Source organism: Phyllostomus discolor, chromosome 6 (genome assembly GCF_004126475.2).
Source record: "Phyllostomus discolor isolate MPI-MPIP mPhyDis1 chromosome 6, mPhyDis1.pri.v3, whole genome shotgun sequence".
NCBI lineage: Eukaryota > Metazoa > Chordata > Mammalia > Chiroptera > Phyllostomidae > Phyllostomus > Phyllostomus discolor.
This window is the reverse complement of record NC_040908.2, coordinates 112788925-112804345: the sequence shown is the minus strand read 5'-3', so window position 1 is coordinate 112804345 and position 15421 is coordinate 112788925. Positions and strand designations below refer to the sequence as shown.

The window sequence follows — 15421 nt, the reverse complement described above, 5'->3', positions numbered from 1 at the left end:
CAACCATACTCAACCATTTCTGTGAGGATCCTGATTACCAGTGTTTTGAACTCCGCATCTAATGGGTTGACTATCTTTTCATTGCTTAGTTATATTTTCAGAGCTTCAATCTGTTCTTTCATTTGGGCCATAATTCTTTCTCTTGGCACACCTGTTATATAATAAGGGGTGGAGCTTTAGGTATTCGCCAGGGCAGGGTGACCCAAGTCACTGCACTGTGGCACTGTCTGTGGGGGAGGGGTCCAAGAGGCAATAATGCTGTTTGCTTGGCTCTCAGCTGCCTTTCTGTCACTTCCCCCGCTACCCACAAACAAGTTGGGCCCTTCTGGTGCTGATTCCCAAGTGGGTGGGTCTCTCCAACAATCTCTCTTGTGAGGCTGGGAGTTTCTCCCACCACTGCAATCCCCACAGGTTTTTTCAGTCAGAGGTTTTGAAGCTTTATTTCCCCACACTGGAACCCTGGGTTGCACAGTCTGTCTTTTTGCCAGTTGTTCCTTGGTTTATCTGCACACAATGTGGAACCACCTGGTCCACCGCCACCATTTCACCTGCCCCATCCTCCAGCCACCGCCTGCCACAAGTCCTCTTTTGCCTCCAGTTGCCTGTCTCTGCCCCTCCTGTATGAATGTTTATTCTTTAACTCTTTGGTTGTCAGACCTTCCATACTGTTGATTTCAGGCAGTTCTGGTTACTTTTTCTTTTTAAATTTGTTGATGACCTTCTTTTGGTTATGCAAGGAGGCAAAGTGTATCTACCTACACCTCCATCTTAGCCAGAAGTCACATTATCATATTTTCTACTCCACAATTTACCAAACTCAAAATAGCAAAGAAAAAAATGGAAATATTGTCATACACCTTTCTTTATGTTTCAAGTCTTGTACTGAAGAAAATGATTCTTGAATGTACAAGTCTTGTACTGAAGAAAATGTTTCTTGAAACAAAGAAAAAAGTTAGTTTCTATTCCTTATTTACAAGTGTATCAAGTTATATCCTACTGATAAAAAAGACACAGAAGTACTATATTTGTAACAGAAAAGAGTTCATACAGATTTTCATATTTTTCAGAATAACTATTTTAGGTAATGATAAAGGATTATTTAAATATTTTATTCTGATTAGAGAGGGAGTAAATTAAAGCCATGTACATACTAAAGCCTGGTAGCTCAGTTGGTTACAGTGTCATGCCAATATGCCAAGGTTGTGGGTTTGATCCCTGGTCAGGGCACATACAAGAATCAACCAATGAATGCATAAATAACTGGAACAACAAATCAATGTTTCTCTTTCTCTCTCTCTAAAATAAAAAATAATAAGATTATAATATAAAATATCATATGATAATATATCATATTTAGACTGTGTGCCTACCCTGCACATTTTAGACTTACCAAGCCTGTGTTTACTAAGTTATATAAACTGTGCTAAATAAGCACATTACACATACCAGCTCATTTCACAACAAATGCATAGAATGGGTAGTATAATTATTTCCATTTTGCTAATTATAAAAATGGCAGCTCAGAGTAACTTATCTGAAGTTACTCAGGTAGCCCTGACCAGGTGGCTCAGTTGATTGGGGCATCATCCCATATACCAAAAGGTTGTGGGTTCAGTCCCTATTCAGGGAATATATGGAAGACAACCAATCTATGTTTCTCTGTCAAATTGATCTCTCTCTCTCTCTCTCTCTCTCTCTCTCTCACTCTCTCTGTCTCTGTCTTTCCCTTCCTTTCTCTAAAAATCACTAAACAACATATCCTCAAGGATGGACAGGGAGGAGAGAAGGAAGATAGATAGGGAGGGAGGGAGAGAAGAAGGAAGTTGGTGAGGTAAAAATAGAATTCATTCTCAAACCTGTATGATATTCAAGCTCTATCAAATTCCTGACCCTACATAATTTAGATCATGGTCAAGTCATCATTTCTAAAGGGTAGATTACACAATCTCTAAGACTCTTTCTGACAATAATTCTGTGAGCAAAAACAGAAATCAGTTAAGAATTAACATAATATCTGTGATAGCATACTCCAGGTATAAGGAGAAGGCCATCAATAGACAAACTGAAGAGAAGAGGGGACCAACTAAGAAGAGCAGCAGGAGAAAGAGCAATAGGATCTTCCAAGGGGCCAAGGAGCTAGACATAGATACATTTACTAGCCATCAGGGCCACTGTGACAAGAGTAGGAAAGGGGAACCTAAAATACGAACTGAAATTAGAACTGTAAGGGATGTACGTAAATAGAAATAGCTTAGCCCACTGATACTGCCTCACAGCAGATGAGGAAGGAGATGTTAAGCGAGCTGCAGCAGTCAGTGGCCATGAGCTCAATGCTGGGGCAAGATGTAGCATTCTAACATAAACACTGGTTGGTAGTTAGATAGGAATAGTTGAGTATAGATGACTGGCCACTAGTTTTCTAGAAGAAGCATTTCCACAGCCACAACTGCCATGCATCTTGATCAATCTGAAATATATAATACTATGGAGAGGGTTCTTTTAGGACAGAATGCAGAAGGAATCAGCACTTCTCTATTAAGTTCCTTAAGTTCATACCATGGTCCAGGCACTGTACATTTGCTTTCATGTGCTACCATACTTAACTCTCACAACAACATTGGTAGATGTGATGGTTAATTTTACACTTTAACTTCACTGGGCCACTATGACCAGGTATTTAATCAAACATTATTCTGGAAGTTTCTGTGAAGGTGTTTTTTGGATAGGATTAGTATTTCCATCAGTGGACTTTGAGTAAAGCAGATTTACCCTCCATAATGTATGTGGGACTCGTCCAATCAGATAAAAACCTAAATATCACAAGACTGACCTGTCCTAAGCAAAAAGAAATTTTACAAGCATACTGCCTTTGGACTCAAACTATAACTCTTCCCTTGTCTCTAGCCTGTGTGCCTACCCTGCACATTTTAGACTTACCAAGCCTCCACAATCATATGAGACAATTCCTTAAAATAAATTCATCTCTTTGTGGAAATACACACACATACACGCACACACACACTATTGGTTTTGTTTCTCTAGAGAGCTCTGGCTAATACCGTAGATATTACTCTCTGTTTCAGAAAAATGACAGCCTGAAGGAAGCCATTCCCTTCCCCACAGGGCTAGCATGGGAAGTGAAGAGTAGTATGAAACAGAGAAATGTTATAACCACAAGCCATACATCCCAAGGAGTCCTTTACAACACTAGGATTGCACGTGTACCCAGAGCCTTGTTATGCCCAAATGAGGTATTGTCCCTTGTCTGGTTTCCTGATTCAGTTATTTTAGCTAAAAGAAATAAAGTATTCCTACTAAATCAACATCTGAAGTCTTTGAAAGAATAGGAAACATAATTGGTAAAGATTTTGCTTAACTTGGTATGATCATTAATTCAAATGGAGACTGAAGCCATAAAATGAAGAGAAGGCTGAGACTCAAAAGGACACCAGCAATGGGAGAATTGGGAAAAATCTCCAAGTGCAAAGATGTGTCATTAAAGATGTAGGTTAAGATTATCCACACCTCATATTCCCTATTATGTGTACAGATGCCAAAATTTGGACAGCGAGGAAAATAAGCTGATAGGAAAAATTTGATTCATTTGAAATACAGTGTTGGAGGTGCTCTATGAATACCCTGAACCGCCAGAAGGACAAATACGTGGATCCTAGAACAAATTAAGCCTAAAACACTGCTGGAGGCAAAAATGACAAAACTGAAGCTGTCCTACTTCCGCACATCACAAGAGGGCAGAGAAAAAACAATAATGCTAAGAAAAATAGAAGGCAGCAGGAACAGAGGAAGATCAATATGAGATAGATTGATTCCATAAACGAAGCCATGAGCTCAAGTCTTCAGGAGCTGAGCAGGGCTAGTGACGGCAGGACATTCTGAACATCACTCATTCAGAGTTTCCAGAATTCAGAGCCAACTCAACAGCCTATCACACATACACACAAATAGAAGTAAAAGATAAAAAAAGAAAATAAAAACTTATTTGTGTCACTTTGTTTTGTTTAGACTTTCTTTGGTTAGTCATTCATTCATTCCCTCAACAAATATTTATTTTGTACTTTATATTTTTTTTATGAGCTCTTCTGGATACTAGAGAATACTACCTACTGGGGCAGGAGGGTAGGGAAGGAACACATACAAAATAATCAGTGTGCAGAGTGAGAAACAGACCAACAAAAGTTGCCCTGAAATAAAGAAGGTTTCATAAAATAGGTGACATTGCAGCCGGGACAGAGGTTTAAATTTCACTAGTGGAGAAGTGGGATGGTATTCCAGACAGAATTTCTGACACAGTAAAATCCCACTGAGTATATGTTCTATGTTGCAAATATGTGTGTATTGGGGGGTACAGAGGTTTATGACAGGATATGAAACAGGAAAGGCCAACTGCGGTTGCTTATATGGTGAGGAACAATACCAAGGAGTTTGACCTTTACCTTTCAAACAATCAGCGTTATGAAGGATTTTTAAGCAGGAGCAGAACAGGATCATCATGGGCTAAGCCTTTTTACTGAAACCATTCATGAAGCTTATATGTGTATAAGGACAGTTGGGAAATAGCTTGGTCAGATATAACCACAGATAAAGAAAATTATTATAACACTTGATAAAAATTAAACATTGACTAAAAACTGAGCCTTGTAATAATATTTATTATTAAATGGCATAAAAGCATTCCTTGTGCTCCACCTAAAAAACAATAAAGTTGATTTTGCACATATATAGTTAGCCCCACTAAAAAGCTATCGTCCAGAAACTGTCACCTGCTATAACTATTATTATGCAGTAAATACATATGTGGAAGTTTTTCTCAAAAAAATGAAATAAAATTCAATTGGAGTTGATGCAAATAAAATTATTGCTATGATAATAAAGATATATGGGGAATCTGTATCCTAAAATATGAACTAAATTTTATATATAGGCCAGAGGGAAAGGGGTGGCTGAGTAAAGCCAAACAGATTTTGTAAATCACCAAAATGGAAAAATAACTAACCTTAAATTAATTTCTAAAGAGTGAAGTGGTCAAGAAAGGAATCTGCTATGTGGAAATATTAATTAGAAGCTAACAAATCTTTCGGTCTTTTCTACCCTTTCATTCTCTTGTCCACTGGTGGTTCTTTTTCATCATTCCTAAAGGGATTTTAGAGATCCTCAATTCCAATAGTTCCCCTTCAACATTACTTTAGCAATGGAGTGCTGCAAATAGTCATGTACAAAAACAGATAAAAGCATAAAGCTCAGGCTGAAAGAGGTCAGGGAGAAAGGGAGAACTGGGGCACTTTAACTTGGCCTCCACTTGGGCCTTCACCCACTGTCCTTCTGAGATGTCTCCCCATAGAGTCCTTATCTTTCTTCAGTGAAGTATGAAACAGTCTGGCCCTTCTTCAAGCCTCTAAATTTACAAATGAGGAAACTCTAGCCCAGAGAATTAATTTGATTTGCCTGAGAAAAAGACCCCTCTTTTCTGGCACCTGTGCTAAAATTAAAATGCTTTCGCTTCCTCTTCCTAATACATGAGAAAAAACATTTCTTATGTATTATTCTACAAGTTTATGCTATCCCTCTAGCCCAAATTCCTACTCAAAACTTACAGAGGTAATCATGAATTTAATAAGTGCCTACCAGAGGACAGATATTCTGCTAGAGACATGTATGTCATCTGCTCTCATTCAACCATTACCAAATACCCAGATCAAGAAACTGGATTCAGAAAAGGAAGTACTTGTAACTTTCCCAAACTCACATAACTATGAGTGGAAGCCTAGTCTATCGGACTCCAAAAGCCAAACTTCAGATTCTTGAATTCTTTCTAATCCCAAACATCTCCCAAATCTTGCCTATCTTTACACAGGCACCCAGAAATACAGAGCTGTAAGGGATCCTGTCATTTCCCACAGGATGTATATTTCCATCCAGTCTTGTTGGAGAATAATAACTCATGCTGCAGCCAAGCACAAAGTCATCAGGCCTCCCTTAAATTTCAAAACCCAAGCTTCAGAATCTGAGATGCTAACCCTCATCCCCACTTCATTCCCAAAGCTTGACAGGCTTCAACTTTCATATATGTAGCAGGGGCTACATATATGTTCAGTCTTACAGAGAATAGGCAAGGTTAAACACTCTTAATAAAAGGGCTACAAAAGCAACTTTGAGCTGAGCATGAGATGACAAGCTAGCGTTTGAAGATGAATATTATATATCATCTAATAATAGCGGAAATTCGTATTTGAGGGCAGCTTTAAGACAAAGGATGACTTACCGCAGAGTAGAGGCCAGAGTTGGCATTAAATAAGTTGGATTTGGGGGAAGGTCAAGGGAATTTGAATTAGAGCATCCTCTGAGAACAGAAGGAAGTGATTGTGGTGGTCAATTACAGAAAAGTGTGTAGCCAGGATTGATAGTAAATTATTGGTAATGGGACAAGAGATTGTAAGACTTAGGGCCACCCTCTGGAAGATGTGATCCAAAGATCGGACAAGTCCTAGGCATTAGGACTGAAATTCCGGGTGGGCTCCGGTGCTTAGGGTCCTGTAGGTTGGGCGGGAAACTACGAAACCCCAATCTCTTCCTCCCAACCCCGACCCTGCCTTACCTTCTGTTCAAAGTAGTGAATGGAGTAGTTCCCGACTGCGGCGGGATGGGATGTGAAGCTGGTTGACAAGTGCAGGTTGCTGAGAGCCCTTAGGGCTGGAGGTACGGGGATGGCAACCCCCGGCATCAGGAAAGCCAGGAGCAGAAACAGGAGGACAGGGCACCCCATTGCTCAGGCTGGAGGCTGCAGTGAGGAAGAGAGGAAGACCGGCAGATGAGCGCAGCCGGAGCCGCACCCAGCCCGCAGCTCCGCCCCCCTCAAACAGGCTCCTCCCGCGGGAAATCTGAAGTCGCCCTCCACCTCAACCCAGGTCACCCAAGACACACCGCTCCCACCCCAGTCCCAGAGGACGCCGCCACATTTCATTTCCCTCTCGTACTGTCCTTACTTAAGAGTCTACCTTCATTTCGGCCACACTCCAAATCTGCCCTTATCATCCTTGGGCCCCATACTACCTGACCGCAGAGTCACATCTTTAACTATATCTCCCCCTTTCTGCCTGGTTACCCTATATTCACGCCTTTATCCTCACCCCCAAACTCTACCCTGTCTTACTCCCATTGCCACACCTCTTGCCCTCCACAAAACCCATATAATGGTAATAATAATAGCTACCGTGATCGTCCACTACATGTTACTGTATCACTGGGCGTAATAGCACACACAGCATCTCCTCTAACTCAACCATCACGGAAATCTTGTGCCTGTGTATGACTGTTACTCCCATTTACAGAAGAGTAAACTCAAATTCAGACAGGTGCGGGGCTTAAACTGGGTCACTCAGACTGGGTAAGTGGAGCACAGCCTCCCAGACTGCTCCGTCTGGCTCCTCGACTGCACCTCTATCATGTAAGTCTAACCTCCTGTGATACTCGGAGAGGGTCAACCCAAACTTCCGGGTTGCCCACACAACCTATCATTAATGGAGGTCTCCCGCGGCCCACGGAACCCCCGAATCTCGCTTAGTCCTGTTTCCTTTCTCCGATTACGCCCCCCTCCGTTTTCCACGCAGCCCGCATCAGGCTCCGTCTTTCTCCTTATTCCCGAAGCCACCCCTTGGGTTTCCCCCAACCGCTGGCCACGCCATCCCCTCGAGCAGAGCCCTCCTTCCTTCTTCACGGCTCCCCCAATTCCCTTCAGCCAGTTTTCATCTTCCTTCCAGTCGCCCCGTTCAACTTCAGTCAAAACGGCGCTCCCATCCCTTCCCGGGAATCCCTGAGCCCAGCAGAGTCCGCGGCTCCAAACCCAACTACTATACTGCTCCACCCCTCGGGAAGGACTTCCGTCAACCCTGCCTTTACAGCCAGTTTGATGGGAATGGTAGTTTTCAAGGATCACGAGACAGTTCGGTTAGTCTCCACCCTCGGCGACGCCTTCTTGGGCGTGGCTCTAAGGACACGTGCCCTAATCGTCACTTCTAGCGGAAGAGGAAGCGGGAGATTCGAGTAGAGGAAGCTTGGCGGGTACTCGGCAGACTCCTTCCTGAGTTATGGAGCGTGGCGGCGCAGGTACCCTGTCCTCCTCCTCCGGTGAGTAGCTGTGGGAGCAGGTTCTCGGGGAGGGCGAGGGGCCGGAGACTCCTAACGAACACCTTAACGTCATAATGAATGAGACTCGGAGCATCTTTGATATTTTTTACTGCACTTAGCCCTTCTCTGCGAGGGCGGTCTTAAGTGAGAGTTGAGAGTGAATAACACAAGCATTTTAATTTTAGACAGTGCTCGTTGTTATCGCTCACCCAGTGTTTTTTGAGCATTTACTGTGTTGCCGAACTGCACACGGATGAGCTTCAGAAACTGGAAATGCAGGAAAGGAAATGGTAATACTCCAGCTTTTCAGGTGCTCAGAGATAAATTTTCAGCTAGCTGCTATGCGACAGTAATGTGTACTGAAAATGGGTCTTTTCCAAACTACTTTGATGGCCCGGAGGGAAAAGTGAATAACAGTGACGTGTTCAATGCAGAAACATGAAAGATTTCTAAATTCCTTATCGCTTGCCTCTAGCTAGTCACGTGACCGCTGTATAGCTATGGCAATAGCTATGGCAATAGCTCGGAGCTGGTTTTCCTTCTTTCAGTCTTGTTACCTTCCAAGCCAGTCTCCACGCTGCCAGGCTCAAATCTGATCAGCACTCCGGATTTAAAACCTTTGATTCACTGCTATTTTCCCTCAGATTTAAATCTAAACTTCTTAACATGGTTTACAGGGCCCTTGCTGTCCGGCCTTTGCCTGTCTCTCCAGCTTTGTCTTTCACCCTCCAGACCAGGGGTGTCAAATTCATTTTCACTAGGGGCCACATCAGCCTCGCAGTTGCCTTCAAAGGGCTGAAATAATTGTAGGACTGCATAAATGTAACTACTCCTTAACTGTTAAGGAGTTGAAATTACATTTGGCCCTTTGAAGGCAACCACGAGGTTATGTGGCCCCGGTGAATGAGTTTGGCACCCCTGCTCTAGACCTAGGTTCCATCCAAACAGAATGTCTTTTTGAGTTTCTCAAATGCACCATCCTCCCCCACCTCAAGTGACATTCTGCAGATAATTTTTAAGTGCTTCCCTCCTCTGTGCCAAGAACTTCAACACAGGCTGTGAAAGAATTCACAAAGAGAAGAAAACGCAGAGAGTAAGGTTTTTATTTTACTTCCCCAAGAGAGGTAAAGAGCTAGGTGGGGATATATGCACCAGCACTGAGGGGTAGGGGCTTTGAGCTTTTATTAGATTAGATTTTGGATTATAAAAGGGGGGTGGGTTGCTGTTTTGTAGCCCAGGGATGTTGGGGGCCTTGTAACACTGGAGGTATATGGTGATTTTGCTTAAGCTGCAGTTTGCTCCACTGTTATCCTTTGCCTGCAGCTGTCGGGGGCAGATATCAGGTTCTGTTCCCACTTTCCAGTAATTTCTAGTCCTGAGGACATAAACTCAGAAGAGTAAGATGGCAGTGTGTTTAACAAGGTCATAGGCCTGCTCAGCAAATGGCTCTGACTTTACCCTTTCACTAGGTACTGGGATTATAATAGTCAACAAGATGGATTCCTGTCCTAATAGAGCTTAAACCTTTTATGGATGTGCTTATGTGAGGAATAAAGGAAACAATTTGAAATTTGAAATTCAGTTGGTCTGGAAGGCCTGAGAAGTTGACACTTACATTAAGGTTTAAGAGGTTAGAATGATCTAGCCATTTAACAGAGGAAAGGAAGAACCTTACAGGATGAATGGGTTGTGCAAAGGCCCCAAGGCAACTTCATGGTCAAGAACCTAAAAAAAGACCAGTGTTCCTGGAGTATATTCAGAAAATACAGTTGTGTGAGATGTATCTGGAGAGATTGGAAGGGACTAGACCACTTAATTAGGAGGCTAATGCAGCAACATAAGCAGGAGATAATGATGATTTGCATTAAGGTGGTGCCAGTATGTTGGGGTCCTGCAGGTGGTTGGTTGGATGGTGGATGGTTTTTAGTTATGAAAATAGACTCCAGCATTTACCTCTGGGTATAATGTGGGACTTGAAGAAAACAGAGGAATGAAGGGTGATTCCTAGATATCTGGCATGAGTTACTGATGGAGAGTAGTACCATTTACTGAAATGGGGAAAAATACAAGTAAAGAGGTTAAGAGGAAACTAAAAATCAAGGTTTTTACTTATTAAGCCTTGAGATTTTTATGATACATCCAAATAGAGTTGGCTTTCAGGTAAGTAGTTGAGGTATGGAAGTCTGGAACTTGCTCCTTTGCCTTAGCCAGTAGATTTTAAATTCCTTGAATACATGAACTTTTTTTTTTCTGTCTGTAAGCCTATCCTCTTCTGCATCCTTAGAATAGTACCTTACCTATCATGAATACAGTGGACAAACTGTATGCTCTACCACTAAGATTTTCCTGGGTAATTTTTCAAAAATATTTTTCACCAATAATTCCCCAGACAAAAGAGGGTTTTGTTTGTTTGTTTGTTTGTAAGATTTTACTTATTTATTTAGAGAGAAGGGAAAGGAGGGAGAAAGAGATAGATAAAAACACCATTGTGTAGTTGCCTCTTGCACGTCCCCCACTGGGGACCTGGCCTACAACCCAGGCATGTGCCCTGACTGGGAATTGAACCGGTGACCTCTTCGTTCACAGCCCAAGCTCAATCCACTGAGCTACCCAGCCAGGGCTCAAAAAAGCGGTTTTGTCTCTTTATTTTTTGGTTATTTAATTTTCTACCTCCTGCCTACCTCTCTCTTCCCTTTCTAGAATTTTCATATAAGGTTAGTAAATCATTCCACAGGGACTTCTTTTGACTGTCTTTAGAGAAATTAGACAAAGTATGTGCCCTTGAAGGAGACCATTACATAACACTAGTTCCTATTGGTATTCCATAGGTTAGGTGTTTATTCTATAAAACACTTTTATGTAATTTCTCTCCTCTGATCATCTTTAAAAATAGTTATATGTCATTATTTGTGATATTATCAGACCCACTACTCTCCCATGGCTGATGTGACACAACTCCCAACTGTTTCAGGAAAGGACCTACTTCTACACTCACAGAACCAGAGCTGATGTGACCAGACTTCCTGCTATCTCAGGAAGGACCCCTCCCCTCATTCAAAAGAGCCAGAGGTGATAGGATCCCCAAATCTCAGGGACAGAACTTTCCTCATACTCACTGGACACCCTACAGTTTCAGAGTGAGGCCTCTTGCAACACTCACAGGACCAAGAGCTGTAGTGACTGGACACTCCACTCTCATGTATGACCCTCTTTACACTCACAGGACTCAGGGCTAATGTCAAAGGACACCCCATATTCTCTCAAATAAGTTCACATCCCACACTAAATAAATGCAGAGATGATGTGTAAGGATCTCCAACTCTTTCTTGAGGGAACTCACCCCACACTCAGAGGACTCAGATAACATGACAGGACCTCCAACTCTCTCAGGTGGGACCCCTCTCAACAGGCAGAATCCAGAGCTCTTGTGGCTGGGACCCTCTACACTCGCAGAGTGGAAGACTGCCACACAGATACACACTTCCAGGAAATGTTCTTCTCTGCTGCCATCTAGTGTACTTTTTGGGAGTAGCACCTATTTACTACGCATCTGCTGCTAAGTATTTTGCAAGGACGCTTTGAAGGTGCCTTACATCACCGCTAGCTCAGAATGTCTTTCTTTTTCATTTGAATTTTTTATTATTATGTTATTACAATCATCCCCACTTTTCCCCTTTGCCCCCTTCCTCCCAGCTTTCTCCTTGTACAGTCAATCCCCACACCTTTGTTCATGTCTGTGGGTGATGCATATGTTCTTTGTCTAGTCCTTTCACCTTCTTTCAACTAGTCCCAACATCCCCCCTTCCCGCTTACAGCTACAAGTCTGTTCCTTGTTTCTCTGCCTCTGATTCTACTGAGTTGGCCAAAAAGTTGGTTTAATTTTCTCTGTTCAATGGCTGTAGTAGCACTCAGTTGTCTTCAACTTCACTCAACAATTTTGTTAGATTGTATTATGACAGCTCTCATATCAGCGTGTTTTTTTTTTAAAGTTACCAATATTGGTGAATTTTTTGTGTGTAGCCATTTTAATACTGAAGGTGAAAGAAGATGCAAAATATTTTGGGCATATTATGCTTTATTATTTGAAGAAAAGTAAAAATACAACTGAAATGCAAAAAAAAAATTTTGTGCAGTATATGGAGAAGGTTCTGTGCCTAATCAAATGTGTCAAAAGTGTTTTGTGAAGTTTCTCGGTACTATTGACATTCTGGCCAAATAATTCTTTACTGTGCGGCTGTCTTATACATTGGAAGATGTTTAGCAGTACCCCTGGCCTCTACCCAGTAGAATCCATTGGGAGGTAGTCAATGTATTCAAAATATCCAAATCAATGAAATTGTTGGTGAAAATGAAAAATGTCTCTTATTTTACAGGAAAAACTAAACAGACTTTTTTGACCAACCCAATTTTTTGCTCATTAGTTTATTTTTTTCCTTAGATTCCATCTACAAGTGAGATTATATGGTATTTGTCTTTTATCACCTGGCTTATTTCACTTGTCATAATAGTCACCAGTTCATCCATGCTGTTGCAAAAGGTAAGAATTCCTTCCTTTTTACTGCTGCGTAGTATTCCATTGTATAAATGTACCATAGCTTTTTTTATCCACTCATCTACTGATGGGCACTAAGGCTGTTCCCAAATCTTGGCTATTGTAAATAATGCTGATACGCACATAGGAGTACATACATTCTTTTGAATTGGTGTTTTGGGATTCTTTGGATATATTCCCACCAGTGGAATCACTGGGTCAAAAGGCAGTTCCATTTAAGTTTGTGAAGAGACTCCATACTGTTTTCCACAGTGACTGCACCAGTCTGCATTCCCACCAACAGTGCACTAGAGTACACTTTTCTCCACATCCTCACCAGCACTTGTTTGCTGATTTATTAATGATGGCTATTCTGACAGATGTGAGGTGATACCTCACTGGGGATTTAATTTGCATCTCTCCGATTTCTAGTAATGTTGAGGTTTTTTTCATATGTGTATGGGCCTTCTATGTGTCCTTGGAGAAGAGTCTATTCAGGTCATTTGTCCATTTTTAATTAGATTGTTTGTCTTCCTGGTGTAGAGTAGTGCGAGTTCTTTATGTATTTTAGACATTAAACTATTGTCTGCTATACCATTGGCAGATATGTTCTTTCATAAAGTGGGGACCCTTTTCATTTTGCTGATGGTTTCTTTTGCTATACAGAGCTTTTTAATTTGATCTACTCCCATTTGTTTATTTTTTCCTTTATTTCCCTTGCCCTAGGAATATATTGGCAAAAATATTGCTACATAAGATGTCTGAAATTTTACTGCCTCTGTTTTCCTCTAGGATTTTTTAGTATCATGACTTACATTTAAGTCTTTTATCCATTTTGAGTTTGTTCAGGTGTAAGGTGGTAAGATGGTGGTCTAGTTTCATTATTTTTGAATGTACCATTCCAGTTCTCCCAACATCATTTACTGAAAAAAACAGCCTTTACTCCATTGTATGCCCATCCCTCCTTTGTCAAATATTAATTGACTATAAAAACATGGGTTTATTACTGGACTCTATTGTGTTCCATTGATCTATCTGTCTGTTCTTAATGCTAGTACCAGATTATTTTGATTACAGTGGCCTTGTAATATAGTTTGATATCAGGTATTTTGATCCCTCCAGTGTTGTTGTTCTTTCACAAAATGCTGAGGCTATTTGAGATCTTTCTTGGTTCCATATAAGATCTGTGAAATATGCCATTGGAATTTAAATAGGAATTTTGTTGAACATATAGATTGCTTTGGGTAGTATGGACATCTTAATGATGCTAATTTTTCCAATCCATGAACACGGTATATAGGCTTCCCCTTATTTATATTTCCTCAGTTTCCTTCTTCAGTGTCCTCCAGTTTTCTGAGTACAGGTCTTCTACCTTCTTGGTTAAATTTATTCCTGGGTACTTTATTTTTGTTGTTGTTGCAATAGTAAATGGAATTGTTTTCTTAGTTTTTCTTTCTGATAGTTCATTACTGATTTATAAAAATGTCATCAATATTTGAGTATTTACTTTGTATCTCACTATTTGCCAAATTCATTTATTAAGTCAAGTTGTTTTTTGGTGTAGTCTGTAGGGTTTTCTGTGTATAATATTATGTTGTCTGCAAATAATAACAGTTTTCCCTCCTCCATTTCCAATTTGGATTCCTACCATTTATGCTTCTTATTCCCTATACCTCTTCCCCTTTTCTCACCCCTCCCCCACTCCACTGATAATCCACTGTGTGATCTCCATTTCTGTGATTCTGTTCCTGTTCTAGTTGTTTGCTTAATTTGTTTTCGTTTTAGGTTCAGTTTTGTGAGTTTGTTGTCATTTTGCTGTTCATAGTTTTAATCTTCTTTTTCTTAGATAAGTCCCTTTAACATTTCATATAATAAGGGCTTGGTGATCATGAACTCCTTTAACTTGACCATATCTGAGAAGCACTTTATCTGCCCCTCCATTCTAAATGAAAGCTTTGCTGGATAGAGTAATCTTGGCTGTAGTTCCTTGCCTTTCATGACTTTCAATACTTCTTCCCGGCCCCTTCTTGCCTGCAAGGTTTCTTTTGAGAAACCAGCTGACAGTCTTATGGGAACTCCTTTGTAGGTAACTGTCTCCTTTTCTCTTGCTGCTTTTAAGATTCTCTCCTTCTCTTTAATTTTGGGTAATGTAATTATGATGTGCCTTGTTATATGCTTTCTTGGGTCCAACTTCTTTGGGACTCTCTGAGCTTCCTGGACTTCTTGGAAGTCTATTTCCTTTGCCAGATTGGGGAGTTTCTCCTTCATTATTTTTTTTTTTCAAATTTTCAGTTTTTTGCTCTTCTTCTTCTCCTTCTGGCACCTCTCTGATGAGGGTGTTGGAATGTTTAAAGTTGTCCCAGATTTCTTTTTATTTATTGTTCTTGTCTGATTGCTGTGCTAGGACCTCTAGTACTATTTTGAATAAAAGTGCTGAAAGGGGACGCCCCTGTCCTGTTCCTGATCTTAAGGGAAATGCTTTTAGTTTTTGCCCATTGAGTATGATGTTCACAGTAGATTTTTTTCATATATAACTTTTATTTTATGGAGGTGTGCTCCCCATTCCCACTTTGCTGAGTGTTTTTATCATAAATGGGTGCTGGATTTTATCAAATGCTGTGTCTGCATCTATTAATATGGTCTTGTGATTTTTGCCTTTCATTTCATATATGTGATATATCACATTTATTGGTTTGTCAATATTGTACCATCATTGCATCCATGGAATAAATTCCATTTAATCATGGT

General features: G+C 40.8%; 1 protein-coding gene across 3 annotated transcripts in view; it reads right to left on the bottom strand.

Moving 5' to 3' along the window:
• The window catches only part of LOC114499443 (prolylcarboxypeptidase), an 89211-nt gene extending 81288 nt beyond the window's left edge, over nucleotides 1-7923 (bottom strand). The window contains exons 1-2 of one of the 3 annotated variants that reach the window (XM_028515630.2): nucleotides 7229-7923; nucleotides 6614-6796 (exon numbers count right to left, since the gene is read on the bottom strand). In XM_028515630.2, the coding sequence (XP_028371431.1) occupies nucleotides 6614-6781 (168 nt within the window). In that variant the 5' untranslated portion in view covers nucleotides 6782-6796; nucleotides 7229-7923. The remainder of the gene's footprint in view (nucleotides 1-6613; nucleotides 6797-7228) is intronic. The other 2 variants (XM_036028744.1, XM_036028745.1) reach the window with 2 other exon arrangements.
• Nucleotides 7924-15421: the final 7498 nt, after the last annotated feature.